This window comes from Chelonia mydas, chromosome 24, assembly GCF_015237465.2.
Source record: "Chelonia mydas isolate rCheMyd1 chromosome 24, rCheMyd1.pri.v2, whole genome shotgun sequence".
Classification (NCBI taxonomy): Eukaryota; Metazoa; Chordata; order Testudines; family Cheloniidae; genus Chelonia; species Chelonia mydas.
Genome location: NC_051264.2, coordinates 6774114 through 6788796, shown reverse-complemented (window position 1 = coordinate 6788796; position 14683 = coordinate 6774114). Strand labels below are relative to the sequence as shown.

The 14683-nt window shown below is 43.2% G+C and overlaps 1 protein-coding gene across 2 annotated transcripts; it reads left to right on the top strand.

Moving 5' to 3' along the window:
* Positions 1 to 450: 450 nt before the first annotated feature.
* LOC119564213 (immunoglobulin gamma-1 heavy chain-like) lies at positions 451 to 7174 on the top strand. 2 transcript variants are annotated; one of them, XM_043535506.1, is made up of 6 exons: positions 451 to 600; positions 1815 to 2153; positions 3864 to 4175; positions 5639 to 5752; positions 5836 to 5885; positions 6912 to 7174. In XM_043535506.1, the coding sequence occupies exons 1-6, from the start codon at positions 537 to 539 to the stop codon at positions 6942 to 6944; spliced, it is 912 nt and encodes a 303-aa protein (XP_043391441.1). In that variant the 5' UTR covers positions 451 to 536; the 3' UTR covers positions 6945 to 7174. The 2 variants fall into 2 exon arrangements, with proteins under 2 accessions (XP_043391441.1, XP_037739388.2); XM_037883460.2 differs by having other exon boundaries at positions 455 to 600; positions 5833 to 5885.
* Positions 7175 to 14683: the final 7509 nt, after the last annotated feature.

The window sequence follows — 14683 nt, the reverse complement described above, 5'->3', positions numbered from 1 at the left end:
ATCTCTTCCCAAAACGTTTATTTCATCTGCAATAATAACTAAACAAACAAGCTAATGTATTTTTGTCCATTTCCCACACTTCATAGTGCACAACAACCTCTTCAATGATTTCCCTTATTCTCTTTCTATTGGGGCGAACACCCCCCAAATACGTATGAATGTCTGAAACCCTGAAGCGCAGAAAATAATCCACATAAGTTTCAGTCCAAAGAAGGGCTTGTGCCATCCATCCAGATATGAGAAGAAAGATTCCTTTTAAAATACATACTCTGCTGTCACACAGTCACACCCGGAATTTATTGCGTAATTAATTTTAGGGGCAGCTGAATATTATTCCCCAGGTTTGCCCTGCTAGCTGTCAGAGTAAGATTTTGAATGCGGTTATTCATATCTCCTGGCCCTCTCCTTTGTCACACATGTTGCCCCCACAGAACTTTAAGAGGAAATATGACATCTTCCTCTCCACGTGATAAAGTCTTTCATCAAGAGATCCATTAACTAACAGGCATCTACTATTCTCAGAGCATCAAATTTGCATGACTGAAGAAAGCCAGAAAATGTCCTACCAGATAGCTTGGGTGATTCTACTCTGTCTGCGGAGTAAGTATTTTAGCCTGATATTTCATGTTTGTTTTCTACCTTGCTACAAAAAATTACTTTCATGTGCAAACATCTTCTGAAATGCGGGTAACACCAAGAGGAGTTGATGGGGAGAGCTAAACAGTCATAGGTTTTAGTTCACTGAAATACTAAGAGAGGTAATGAAATATTGCGTTGTGCTCCCCACAACACGTTAAATATAGTTTAACATTTTGGATACTGTAATGGATTGTTGTTCAAAATCCAGTTCTCTTTTATGCTCATGTATTTTATATAGGCTTCCAGGGGCATTAGTCTTTTTTTATAGGTAATCAAAGAGATGATTTTAAGTCTGAAGGTCTAAGATAATAAAGCACTCCCTTTCATGTACAATTTTGGTCAAATAACATTCATTTTATTGTTTTTAACTCTGATTCAAAAGTTAATATGAATCGGAGACTGCAGTCTAGTGGATAGAGCGGAGGATCCAGGAGTCAGAACACCTGGGTTCTATTCAAAATCATGTCACTGATTTGTGGGATCCTGTCCAAATCTCTCCACTTACCTGTGATACAGTTTCTCCATCTGTACACAGGGATAATATTTCATCATCTCACAGGAACACTGTGAGGCTTAACTCATTAATAGCTGCAAAGCAATTTGATTATCATGTGACAGGTTCTCAGTGCCAAATATTATTAGGGTGACCAGATAGCAAGTGTGAAAAATCGGGACACTTTTTTTTGTTGGGGTATAGTTGTGTATATGAGACAAAGCCCCTAATATTGGAACGGTTCCAATAATATCGGGATGTCAGGTCATCCTAAATATTATTCAGTAGCATGATTGGGAGGTTTAATTAATTGTGATAAGTGCTTCAATATCTTTGCATGAGAGGTGATGTAGATGTGCAAAGGGATTGATTAGCATCCAGGGGTGCAGAGTGATTATTGTTTGTGTTACAGCTATGCTACACTTGACAATATGGCAAAAATACTATATTAGAAAAAAAAATGTCAGCAACGTCTGTTTAGTTTAAAATACATCAATTTTCCTATAGTGTATTTGAATCCTAAGAAAATGCGTAAGTACAAAAATAAAGTTAACCCACCCCCCATTTTTAAAACAATGGTCATTTTGCTTGGAGCAGATGATGTGTTATATTGAATATATTGCAACGGGTTAGTCTCTTACAAGTGATTATTGGATTCAGGTTTTTGTGTTCCTTTTTATAGTGACTGCTTCACGGGAAGGGATATTGATCCAGCAGAGCCCAGCACAGATCTTTCTGGCCTCTGGAGAAACTGCACGGATAGACTGTAAGCTTTCAACAAGAAGTCAGTATATATACTGGTACAAAGAACTTCAGAATGGAAGTTTGCACAGGATTTACCAGAGTTATGAGTTTGCTGCAACTCCACACGAAAAATACTCGAGTACAGTGAACATTCCGGCAAAAACATTTACTCTGATTATAAGTAACATACAAAGAAATGACTCTGGGGTGTATTACTGTGGCCTTGCTGTATACTTACATCTGAACTTTGGGAATGGGACCAGGCTAATTGTCACAGGTGAGTTTCCAGTGGGACAATTCCAGAGGTCTGTGGGGTTCTGAGCAGAGCTGTAACTAGGCATTTTAGCGCCTGGGGCAAGCCCTACTGGCTTTTGTCTTGCCTTGGTGGCTGGGCTGGCTGGGGTTGCTGGGGGGATGGCCCAGCCATTGGCTCCAGAGCCGATCCCTGAGAGCTGCCCCAGCCCTTTGCAAGGCAAGCCACAGCCAAGCGGGGTCAGGGCAGGTGGAGCCCAACTGAGTCATGCTTCTCCCGGCCCTTCTGCCTCCTGCTGCGCCGGAGAATTTCCCAGCCAGGCTCCCGCAGGGATAAAAATGGCTGTCGGGTGCTGCGGTGACTCAGAGCTGAGCTGAGCTTCCGAGCCCAGATCCCCGAGCACCAGCCTCTGCCGTGAGCCCAGACCACGAGCCATGCCTATAAGCCCCCTGCTGCTGCTGGCATCCTGCACCATCCAGTGCCAGGCTGAGGGACTAGCTGTGCTGGGGATTCCCCAGCTTCCAGATCAGGCTGGGGGTGCTGCACCCGCTGCAGAGGCCGGGGACAGCTGACTGCATTCCCTGCTTGGGCAGCTCCAGCAGTGGGGCCACCAGGGGGTCTGAGAGCTGGGAGACAGGAGCCTACAGGGGAGAGACAGGAACAAGGACAAGGGTGGGTCGGGGCAGGTGCAGGGGAGCAGGTGGGGACAGTGACTGAGGGGCTGTGGGGGGAGTTGGGGAAGCCAAGAGCTGTGGTTGAAGGGGAGCCTGGGAGGCAGGTATGGAGAGATCTTGAAGGCCCCTGAAGGGCTTGGCAGAGCTTTTGGGGCCCTTGTAGGGAAGGGAGCTGAACGGCCAGGAGGGATCCGATCTTTTCTTTCCACCCCATTTTTCCATCCTTGTAGCTTTGTGCCCTGAGCAGCTGCCCCGCTTGCCCCATCCTGGTTACGGCCCTGGTTCTGAGACAGAATTTTGCAATTGTGATTATCTGACCACCCTCCGCCCCGTTTCGGTTTTAAGTCATCAGTATTTATGCTGAGAGGCAGAACGATCTAGGTAGTGGATATTGCATGAGACTGTGAATTAGGAAACCTGGATGGTAATCCTGAATCATTGCCCACCCATCACTCTGCTACTAAAATGGGGTCATGACTCTTACTCGCCTCGCAGAGTGCTTTGATATCTAACTACTGATGAGAAGTGCATCAGCGCCAGCTGTTATTACTGTCTTACCTTCTGATAGTCACGCTCACGGATTGTACCTAGTGGAAACCACCTGAGCCTGGGCCCTAATGCATCTTCCTGCTGGCCTTAAAAAACTTTATTAATCCGGCTCTTTACCAGGCATTCACTGAGCTTCATGAAAGGATTCCCGCCGTGTGGTTTCACAGGGAAGCGTTTTTCCTCCAGAGGCTCAGCAGGAGTTGAACATAAGAATACAGTGTAGTAAAGAGGTGTCTACCCTCTGCAGGTATGCAGAATATTGAGACTATCAAGAACCCAGGGGAACTGTTTGGAGTGGGACAAAGGAGTGTAATGGGATGAAATTAATAAGAGAAATCCCCTTCATGCAAGGGAAGTCCCACCATTTAAGACATGTAAGACTAGACTAGACAATGCACTAGATACTTAAAATATTCCCCACTGGCAGGGGTAGGAGCTGGGTAGGGTCTAGCTGAGATACCGGTAACAGGTCTTTCCAATCTCTAGTTTGGGTGACTCAACTCTCTTTTAGATGCCTCTGAGCCGAGCCTTTCCATCCTGGTTCCCTCCAACCCAGAAGATGCTGAGCTTCCCCCCGTCATTCCTCTGCTCTGCCTGCTCTCTGATTTCACTCCTCCCTGGAGTGCTGTTCTCTGGGACACTGGTGAGCAAGTGTCAGAAGGTCAGATGGATACTGGAGCCATAGACAGGAACGGGGTCTTTAGTGTTTGGAGCCTAATGACAATCCCTTCTGAGACGTGGAACCAGGAGACAATCTGCACTTGTACAGCCAAGGAGAGCAGCACAGAGAGAAGCATCAATGCTACAGTCTCCAAGGAAACAGGTCGAGTATCGTATCCTATCTAACCTGTTCTCTCTCCCAAGACATTTATATATGGTGTCTGGTGAAAATTTCACCTCAAGTCAGGACAAATATACAGATTTAAAGGGTTACTGCTGAGCTAAAGAACTAAAATAGGGGGAGTGGGGACTAGGTATAAAAACTACCTAGAGGGCTTGAATTGTGGGAGAGACAAGGTGGGTGAGGTAATATCTTTTATTGGACCAACTCTGTTGGTGAAAGAGACAAGTCTGAGCTACTCAGAGCTCTTCTTCAGGCCTGTGTAGCTCGAAAGCTTGTTTCTTTCACCAACGGAAGTGGGTTCAATAAAAGATATGACCCCACCAACCGTGCCTCTCTAATATCCTGGGACCAACACACCCAAGGCATCAAATTGTGAGAGAACGTTCTGGTAGCTCCCCTGTCACCCGCTTTTCCTCGCTCTCTCTTAAAACCATTTTTCTGTTTTATTCAATGAGCAGTGGTAAGAAGAGGGATCTGTGGCAAAACTGCCCCTAGATCTTTCTCCTAATGGGCCTGCTTGAAAGCGCATTGAAGTCAATGGAAAAATTCACATAGACTTAGGGTGACCAGACAGCAAATGTGAAAAATTGGGACAGGGGGTGGGGGGTAATAGGAGCCTATACAAGAAAAAGACCCAAAAATCAGGACTGTCCCTATAAAATCGGGACATCTGGTCACCCTACATAGACGTCAGTCAGTCTTGGGTCAGGCGCTATCTAAGCACTTCTTCTACAAGTGTTTGAAGAGTGTTAATGCCAAGGAGACAGGAGAATGGTTTGGGGGGCTCTGAGATGGAATAACTAGGACAATGGGAGTGAACTGAGCAAAGGAAAAAGTAGGATGAATATCCAGGATTCCCGATAATGAGATCTATTGAGTTGTGGGAGTGTCTCTCAAGTGACAAGGATGAAGCCTTATTTAAAGTTGGACTGGATAGAGCACTAGTGATTATACTGTAGGGACTAGCCAGGGAGGTGAACTACAGGAGACCCACAATCACAGGCCTTTGCTATCTCTAACATTTATGATTCTACGATGCTCCCTAAAATGGTTTTCATTCTAATTCAGTTTAACTCACTCTAGTCATCAGTGGAACAGAGATTCTCAGACTGGATCAGTGATTCTTAGGCTGAAATAAATCACCTCTTGATAAAATAATTTACAGTGCAGGCAAGCAGAGTTAATAAATAAAAAGACTTAGCTTACCTTGGGCTACCAATGGCCTGAATCCTGCACCAAGTGGTCAACTAGCCCCATTGGCGCCACCTCCAGGTGGGGAGTGTGACAATGACCTGAGATGGTGGATTTTGGAGGAAAGGCCTCCCTTCGCTGTGCACGGCGTTCCATGAGAAGTAGATGACACGGACCCACTCTTTTGCAGGGGATTTTTTCCACTAACAAATCTTTGCTCTGCACCTAACGTTGTTCTTTTCTCTCTGCAGATGAGGCCTGGAAAGAAAACTGCAATGATGTGTTATATGTTGGGCTGTCTTGTATTTTCACCCTTGTCGTCATCCAGCTGCTGATCCTGCTCTTCAGAAAGTGTCCAACCAGAGGTAACTTCTTTATAACTCTATCCGCTAGGAAGCAACCATTCATCACATATCCCTATAACTGTCCTTTTGTTCTTCTCCAGCAGGGAGAGCTGTGCAAACAGGGAATCAAATACCTATGAGGCACATTCCACAGGTAACGTGCTTTTTTAGCCACTGGCACGTCAGAAAGATACAGTATATTAATAGGGTGTTAAATCAGTGTCCTGGCCAAATTCCGACATTGGTGGCTACATTCCGACTACCTGATTTCCTCTGACGGTCACATGAAGAAGCTATCCTTTCATTTCCCTCCTAATGTAGACAGCAACTGCTTTGTAGGGTTGCCAGTGCAGAATTGCTATTGTATTACCATATTCCCGCCTGCCCGAGTGGTGGATGAAGCAGTGGTTTTTATGCTTCTTTATGAGTTTTACATGGACCAAAAAAGAAAAAAGTCTGAACAATTGGTCACATTCATCCAAATGTTGCTCCAAGTTATATGGTCATAAATCGAGTTACCCCCTCATTGGCGTTAGTGGAATTACTCAGATCAACATTGGTCTGGCAGAATTTGGCCAAAATAGTTTTCACTCTCTCATAATTCAAAAGCAGGCCAACTAATGGTCTGCACACTTTTAAAAAAAAATCACATCAGGGCCCAGACTAGACGTTAAAACATTTAATCCTTCTAGCAATTTTGAGAAGGAAAGAAGAGAGAAAATAGGAATTTAGAATGGAACAGCTCTAACAAGAGGGAGCGGTCTAATTCTTGCAGCATATTCATTGATGCAACTCCAATCCCACCTACTTCTTGTGGTAACGGAGATGAGAATTTAGCTTGTGGTTACTACTGCCATCTTTGGGATCACATTTCTCTGTCATTTGCAACAGCCCATTGACTTCAGTGAAGTTACTATGGATTTACACCAGTGTAGATGAAATCCGAATCTAAACTCTTTTCTGTAAAACGGCTTCTGCACAATATTCTGCTCTCACTTACATTAACATAAAATTGAATTCCATTGACTTCAGAGGAGTTACTCTAGTTTTACAACAGTGTGAGTAAGAGTAGAATTTAGTTTTTTGTCTGGTTACCTAATAAGTAGTACTAGTTAAATGTATCAGATTATAGATTCGCATTAAGAATATTAATATCTGGTCTTTCCTTTTTCTGTTCCAGACCGAGTATGCAGCTGTGAGGTACAAGAAATGAAAAGTCCCTTTTTAACTGACATGGTCTGACAAAATTATTTATAGGGTTTAAAGAAGCTATGCATGAGGGGAAAATGAAAGTGAAAGAGAATTTCTGAGTCTAATGTCTGCACTTTACTAATTACTAAAATGTGAGGTGGCTGGGCTTAAAATACAACTTGTTATAAATGTACCAGTCTCCAAACCCTTTTTGACACCACATATTTAAATAAATTGTTTTCTTTTTGGTTATTGTGGAGAATTACTTGCTCTGTTATCCCCACATCATTAGTGTCAGTGGGAGCTTCGCCATTGGCTTCTGTGAGCATAGGATCAAGCCTTTAAACAGGATTGTTTTACATATTTACACAAGGGATTTGATTCTATATTCTTTGTGCCCCCCAAAGTCCTACTGAAGTAGATGGGAGCTTTGGGTACACCGGAAAGCAGAATGGGGCTTTAAGACTTACGAGATGTTTCGTTATCTTTGCATAATCTCCAATTATTATCATCATTTAAAAAAAAGTTACATTTTTTGCATTTGTATTTTTTTTTAGTTACTCCTAAATCTAAGTTCCATTGCTATGATGGTGACATGGCTGGTATTATTCGGTGATGTGACTGTACAGCAGCCCACTCAAACTTTTGAAACATTTGATCACTTTTGTAACCATTTTAGCAAATGAGAGAGAGGAGTGAAGTTGGTTCCCTGTTTGGACAGTTTTTAAATGTGCAGAACCAGGGAACAGACTGTTTATAGTGGGGGAGAGAGTTATCTCTGTCTCCCCCCATCTCTACCCCATACACATTACAAATACATTTTGGAACATTCTTACCCCCAAAAAAATGTATGGGCAAAATCTGGCCAATTTCCATGTAGATCAAGATTTTTAGATCTAATTTTTGCTAAGTGGCTGCCTTCAGCATACAGTGGGACTGAAGCCCTGCATGTCCATCCTTTCTAGCTGTCCGAATGTGGTTTGGCTGGATGAAAATACACATCATGGCAAATCATAGGCTAAGTGAAAGAATAACTAGATACTAAAAAGAAAAGGAGGACTTGTGGCACCTTAGAGACTAACAAATTTATCTGAGCATAAGCTTTCGTGAGCTACAGCTCACTTCATCGGATGCATCTAGATCCTAACACCCAAACATAGTTTCAAAAGCCATGGGGATGTGTGTTGCTCCACTGCCACCTAGTGGTGAAGAGGCAGATGGTCTTTTCCCCAGTTATACTGAGACCATTTTACACTGCTCTCCATAAAGCCCTTTTGCATTGCAACAGGGCTGAACAGAGCCCTTGATGTGCATGAGAATCAGGACCAGAGTTTTCTCTTTAGAACTGGCCTCAGTTTGAAAAAAGGAAAAGCCTGTAAGGCATCCTGCTAGGATTTTAGTGCCCTCCTAGTTTGACAGCTCTGGGGACTGAAGCGTTGTATTTATCGAAGAGGCATGTTGTAATGAAAAGCAGGGAGCGGTTTCATGGGCGCAATGGGGAAGGGAATGTTAACAATGAATTATGGTCCACGGTTTTGTGACAAAATATCGCTGGTGACTCCCATTATAACCAACACAAAGACTGTTTATTAACACATAGAACACAATTAAAGCATTTGAAGCTCGAGGAGTTAAGTGAAAACCTATTTTACCAATTGTTCTTATTCCTTTTCCTGTTATACAGAGTGTTTCATAGGGGAAAAATGCCTTGTTTAATGGGGGTTTTTTAATGGTATTAAATGTGGTAGCAACTGTTCTTGAGAAAAAGTCAATAGGGGTTCTAACAATGAATTTTTTGGTAGTCTCAGAGTGTGACCACCAACTCTCACTGGTGGCCGCACGGACACTTTCTCCTAGAATACTTAATTAACTTTAGGAAAAACAAATAAATATGCACATATACAAATACAAATCATTGTAATTTATTTATGTAAGGTGATCTTTCTGCTGACTCAATGCTGTGAACAGTGATATTTCTCCACTTGTGAGGTAACTCCCTTCTCTTCATGTGTCAGTATACTAATGCCTGCATCTGTGATTTTCACTCCATGCATCTGAAGAAGTGGGGGTTTTACCAACGAAAGCTTATGCCCAAATAAATCTGTTAGTCTTTAAGGTGCCACCGGACTCCTTGTTGTTTTTGCGGATACAGACTAACACGGCTACCCCCTGATAGTTGTATGTTTATTAATATCACTTTTCTCAGCAAGCCTCAAGACACTTTAAGCCCTGGATGGGGGGTTGGAGGAAGAGGCAGTGGGGGCCTGGGTGATGAGATGATGGATGGGAAGCTGGGGGAGGAATACACACACACACACACACACACACACACACGGAGAAAATAAAGAACAGAAAATCCAACTTCTGTCTGAGTCTTTCTTTCTTTCTTGCAAACTAACTGTTGGGAAAATCACAGGCATAGCACACTCTGAAAGCTGGCAAGATTGAACTGGAATTGGGCTAAAAGCATTGCTGATAGTGCAATGGGCTTCACTCACCGCTGGGGCGCCTCCTCCTGGCTGCCTAGGGGATACACTCCTTCCAGGTCCAATGCCCTTTTCCTCACAGCATGGCTCCTCTCTCTCTCTGGAACTTCAGATACTCCTTCATGACTCAACCCTCCAGCCAGGTCACCATAGTCCTCCCCTTCCGGGTATTGAAGTCCCACTGGATGATCTGTCTCACGCAGTCTTCTGGTCCACTGTCCAGACTGTGCCACTTCCCCAGTGGCTGGTAGGGGAACCCAGGCCCACCTCCCCATTATTCCAGGTTCCAATCCAGGGACCCTATATCTGCTTGCACCCAGACCCCTTTGCTGTTTCCCCTGGACACCGTCCTACTTCTCTGCTCTTATCTTCTGGCCTCCCCATCTCTCTGAGTTTACCAGCCCAAACTCCCTTCTTCCAGGGAGTTACTGCAGATTACTTCCATTGCAGCCTCTTTCTTTTTCTCTTTTCATGGTGAAGCAGAATAGTCAAGCCACCTCCCGCTGTAATTCCTCCATACTTAGCGGTTTATAGCCTCTCGCTCTGCCCGTGTCTTTCCCAGAATGTAACAGCGCCTTTTTAGTAATACTCCATTTCTTGATACTTTTACTAAACAACATAATGGTGGGTTTTTTATCTTAAGACTTTCGAATTCCTCAACAAACTTTTCCCTGTCTTTCTGAAAACCCTGACACACCCGTAAAAGGTGATCAATTGATTCTTCCACCATACAGAGTGAAGTTAGTTCATCTTCGTGTCATTTATTTGAATAAGAATTTTGTTTAGGGCACAATGGCCAGTTAATACTCAAAACAAAAGCACTTCAGGCCCTGAAGTATGTCATCATCCTTAACTCTAGGGCACAAGTCAAAAAAAATCATCTTCCTCTTTTTTCATGAATCCAATTTTTTTGCCATTCCTCTTTTAAATTTGTCTGTATTGGCTTTTGAATTCCTGTTTACTCAAGAATATTGCTACTATGTCAATCCTTCCATTTCTTACAGCATTTTTCACTGCTTTGGCCACCATTTTGTTCCCCGTTATCCCAAAATGCACTGGGATCCAAACTAATGCTACATGTATCCCCACCTGCACTAATTCTGTTATTAGAAATATAATTTCACTGATTAAATCACTTCTACCTACTGAGACACCTTTTCTTTATCACTGTTAAGACCAGAGATTGAATTTTAGAAAATGACCGCTGCTGCTGGGCGTATATCTCAGATTCAGTTTAACACTAACATTGTTGCTACTAGTTTGGCTGTCATGACAGCTACATAATGAGATACTCTTTTACATGTACTAATTCCCAATTTTGGTCTACAATATGCCATCCTTACTCTTCCTGTGTTTTTCTTTTTTCAACCCATCTGCATACATTTGACAAAACCAACTCCACTTTTCATCTGTATATTGGTACACTTCATTTTTAATACCTACTGTCTTTTTTATACCCTGAAGTTTATAAAGTAAATCTAAATCCATGTTTAGTCATGCAACTTGCCATCCGTAGCTAATCTTCCCGTGTCTAAAAGTTATGACTTTGTTCGGTTTTTCCTTGTCGTTCAACTCCTGCATCCACATGTACTCGAACAGCATGTACAGCTCTCACACCAAGTGCTATAGTTTGCCTATCAAATTATCAACGATCCTCATATATTTGTTTGGTGCTTTCATCACTGTGGTTCCCATTAACGTTAGCTCAGTAGTTTTATTCATAGTGTAACTGGCATTTTACTAGAAACTATCTGTAGTGAGCATATAAGTATTGTAATAAATGCACTGCACGCAATTTGTAGTGCACGGGCTTATATTAAATCTAATTTTTTAAGTTCTGATTTTGATGCTGACCCGAAAGCTTAGCAGCCATAGTCAACAACTGGTCTATTAAGGCTCTGTATACCATCAGCTCTGCTTTCTTATCTGCCTCCTAATTAGTCCCAACAAGACTTTTAAGCAGGTTAATCCTTCCTGTATATTTATCTTTAACATTGTTTATATGGTCTTTCCAAAGTAGTTTAGTATCATATACTACCCCTACGAATTTGATTTATCTATTTGTTCTACATTTACACAGAGTTTACATTCCTTTGTAACTTTCCTCGTCGTAAAGATCAGTCCTCTGGTTTTAGCAATGGAGAACTTGAAACCCCAGGCACTTCCTCAGTCTGAGGTCTCTCATGATGCTTTGCTGATTCTCTTTTATGCCACCACAATATTTCTGCTCCTCACACACAGAGCACAATCATCTGCAAACAAAGTGACACCTACCTGGCATTTCTTTGTTTTGAGAGATCATTTATCATAATATTAAATAATGTTGGGCTGATAATACTTCCCTGTGGTGCACCATTTTTAATAATGTATGTATTCAATACAACTTTCCCAACTCTGACCTACATATGCTTTTTATTCAAAAATTGTCTAATCCACTCATACCTTCTGCACCTACTTTGTACAATAAGCTTTCCCTCCATATCTTGTCACAGGCCTTTTCAGTATGTAGAAAGGCAGCTATCACCTCAGACTTTTTTGCATTTCCCTTTATAATTTAGCAATGTGATCAATGGTGCACACCAAGGTGGGAATAATAGCAGGGAATTCAGGTTCACATCCGAGGTGTTCAGGAATTAGTCAAAGCAAATGGAGGTGGTGATTGTCACAGGGGATATCATCTGGTTCCCTGTCTCTTGACTCGGTCTGATCAGGACAACTTTTGGGATTAGCATAATGAAGGCCCAAGGGTATGATAATGGATTCCAGGGCCTCAGCAGATGGTAGGGGCAGTGGAAAACAAAATAGGTAGCTATCCAGCTGGCTGTTTTGGTGACCCCCAGATAAGCATCATCCAGAAGAGTCTGTCAACCTCGTCCCATCAAAATTAGTCAATGAAAACACATTTCTGGTGAGTTTGATTATAAATATTTCCTCCCATTTCTTCTCATTGTTATGTCAACATGTAACCTTACCTGTATCCTTGCTGTCTCTCCTTCGAGTTTGCTTTTCATTTACACTAAGGTCCCTTTGCTCCCCGCTGGCAGCGTAAGGAGGCCTTAAAGGGGATGTAAATGTATTTTATGCCTGAATAGTATAAAGGGGCCTTGGTGTAAATGAGACGCAGGCCCATCCTGTTTACACCAATCTTTCTGTCTCCAGCTTTTTCTTACTTTTATCAACAACTTTATATTACAGGCAAAGTGGTCTTTTGTTATCCTTTATCCGGTTTGGACAAGTTACGATGGTCACTTATATGCAACCTGGTAGAGTTCCCATTGGCTGGATGCTCACCAGGCTCTTGTGTTTCGGACCCATCTCAATGGGCCACGTGTGCTCTTCAAGTCTCCTGAGTCTGAACAAGTCCAGGCACACATTGGGAGCACAGACAGTCTGTCTAGCACCCCCTTCTGATAGCTGAGACCCGGCAGTCTAACTGTTTGCCCCCCTGGGACCAACACACACCTCTTCCCAGAATTCCACCTTGTGGGTACTCTGGACTTATTTCGGGGGCTTACGACAGTGAAAGCAAACAGACACACAGACTTTGCACAGGATTCTAAACACAATTGCTCTTTACTTAGCACAAGAGAGACACAGATCTAGACAAAATAATAAACACACCTATATGCATTGCCCTGCCTGTTTCCTCACCACTCTGGAGAGTTCTTTGGGCGTAGGCACAATCCTCTGGGGGGTCCAGGATCCTTCTCCTGCAACTCATGGCTTCTCTTCAGAAACTTGGACCCTCTTCCCCTCTCTAGGTCAGCTAGCTTTCTCTAACTTGGCTAGTCCTGCATTTAACAGCCAACCCTGCTATAAAAGCATGCTCCTGTCCAAAGCTTCCTGTGAGTCCCTCAGGTTTATATGCCCCACTCCCAACACCTGGCTTCTTTATTCTGCTGGTCGGAGCTTTCCACTCCCTCACCCTGCAGAGATGTTGGAGGAACTAGCTTCTCCCATCTTCAGCCAACCCATTGTCCAAAGATATCCTGAACAGGTGACCATTAAGGGTTAACAATCATCTATTGTCCCTGGTCTGGCAGAGACGTGCTACATCCCCCATCAGTAAATGGTGAATTCCTCATACAGACAGTCCCTAATAAACAATTCCACAATAACTTCATAACACAATCAGAATTCATAAGCTATATATATCATCACAAGGATACTCGCCTCCACACAACAGGCAGTTGAATATAGCTGGTGGACTAAAGAAAGGTCTCTGTACTTGCACAGTAGATGCTACACTGTTCCTGCAGTAAATTGTGGTAGTGAAAGAAAAATTCTGGCTTCCATTTATGGTGGAGTTTCTTTGTATTCCGTAGAACTGTTGATGTGGGGCAATGTCTATTTTGTGGAACCCCAGGCTCTAGTCCTATAGAACAGCTAGGAATTCTCTTTTGCCCTGGTAACATTTCCTTCTCTAGTAAACACCACTTTATTTGCCTCAGCCTCTCTAGGGGAAACCCAGACTGTGCCTTTGACCTGAAAGTTAAGGTCACCAATTTTTGCTGAAAGAGGACAAAAATGGAGAACACTAGCAAAACAATCTACTACATGGGGTAGCTGGTTCCAGTATACTCTACAACTCATCGGTCAGCCCAATATCCACCCCTGCCCCTGCTGCCAGTGGAGGAGAAAATCTGTAATTTGTTTAGGTGCCCTGCAGGCACATTGTTACGAAGGAGGATCCACACCCCTTCACCCCCACTCAAGAGTGTGGCAATTCTGGATAACTGAATGGGACAAACGGGGGAGGGGAGGGGGTTAGGGAGTGAGAGAAGTGGTCTGAAGGTGAAGTTTTTAAATACTCTCCTGGACATGGATGTGACAAATAGAAGTGTCACACCTGTCTTGGTGATTTGGCCATGAATCCTCTCATTTTGGCTGTATCAGAACATTGTGGTAGTTGCCTCCTAAGTGAGAATAGACAGAAGGATGCTCAGCATTACAGACAGAAGAAAAAAGTCACTGCCATGGGGAAGAGAATCACACCCCTCCTAGCCAGAGAGCAATCTATCCTCCAACTGTTCCAAACAGGTCTGGAAATGACACTAGTCTGGCCACCTGGTCAGGCCCATATGAAGGAGAGGTTGAGTTATATGTGCAGTAGGGAAGTTGCAGTATCCATTCGCTAGCGGGCTCCAAAATGGCATTGGGACAGGAAGCTGCCAATAGCAACTCACAGGTAGAGCTGGTGGAAAAATACAGAAAAATTTGGAAAAGCCGAACAAAGCTCTTGAAATTGTGGGCCCAAGGTAAACAGCATGTTGTA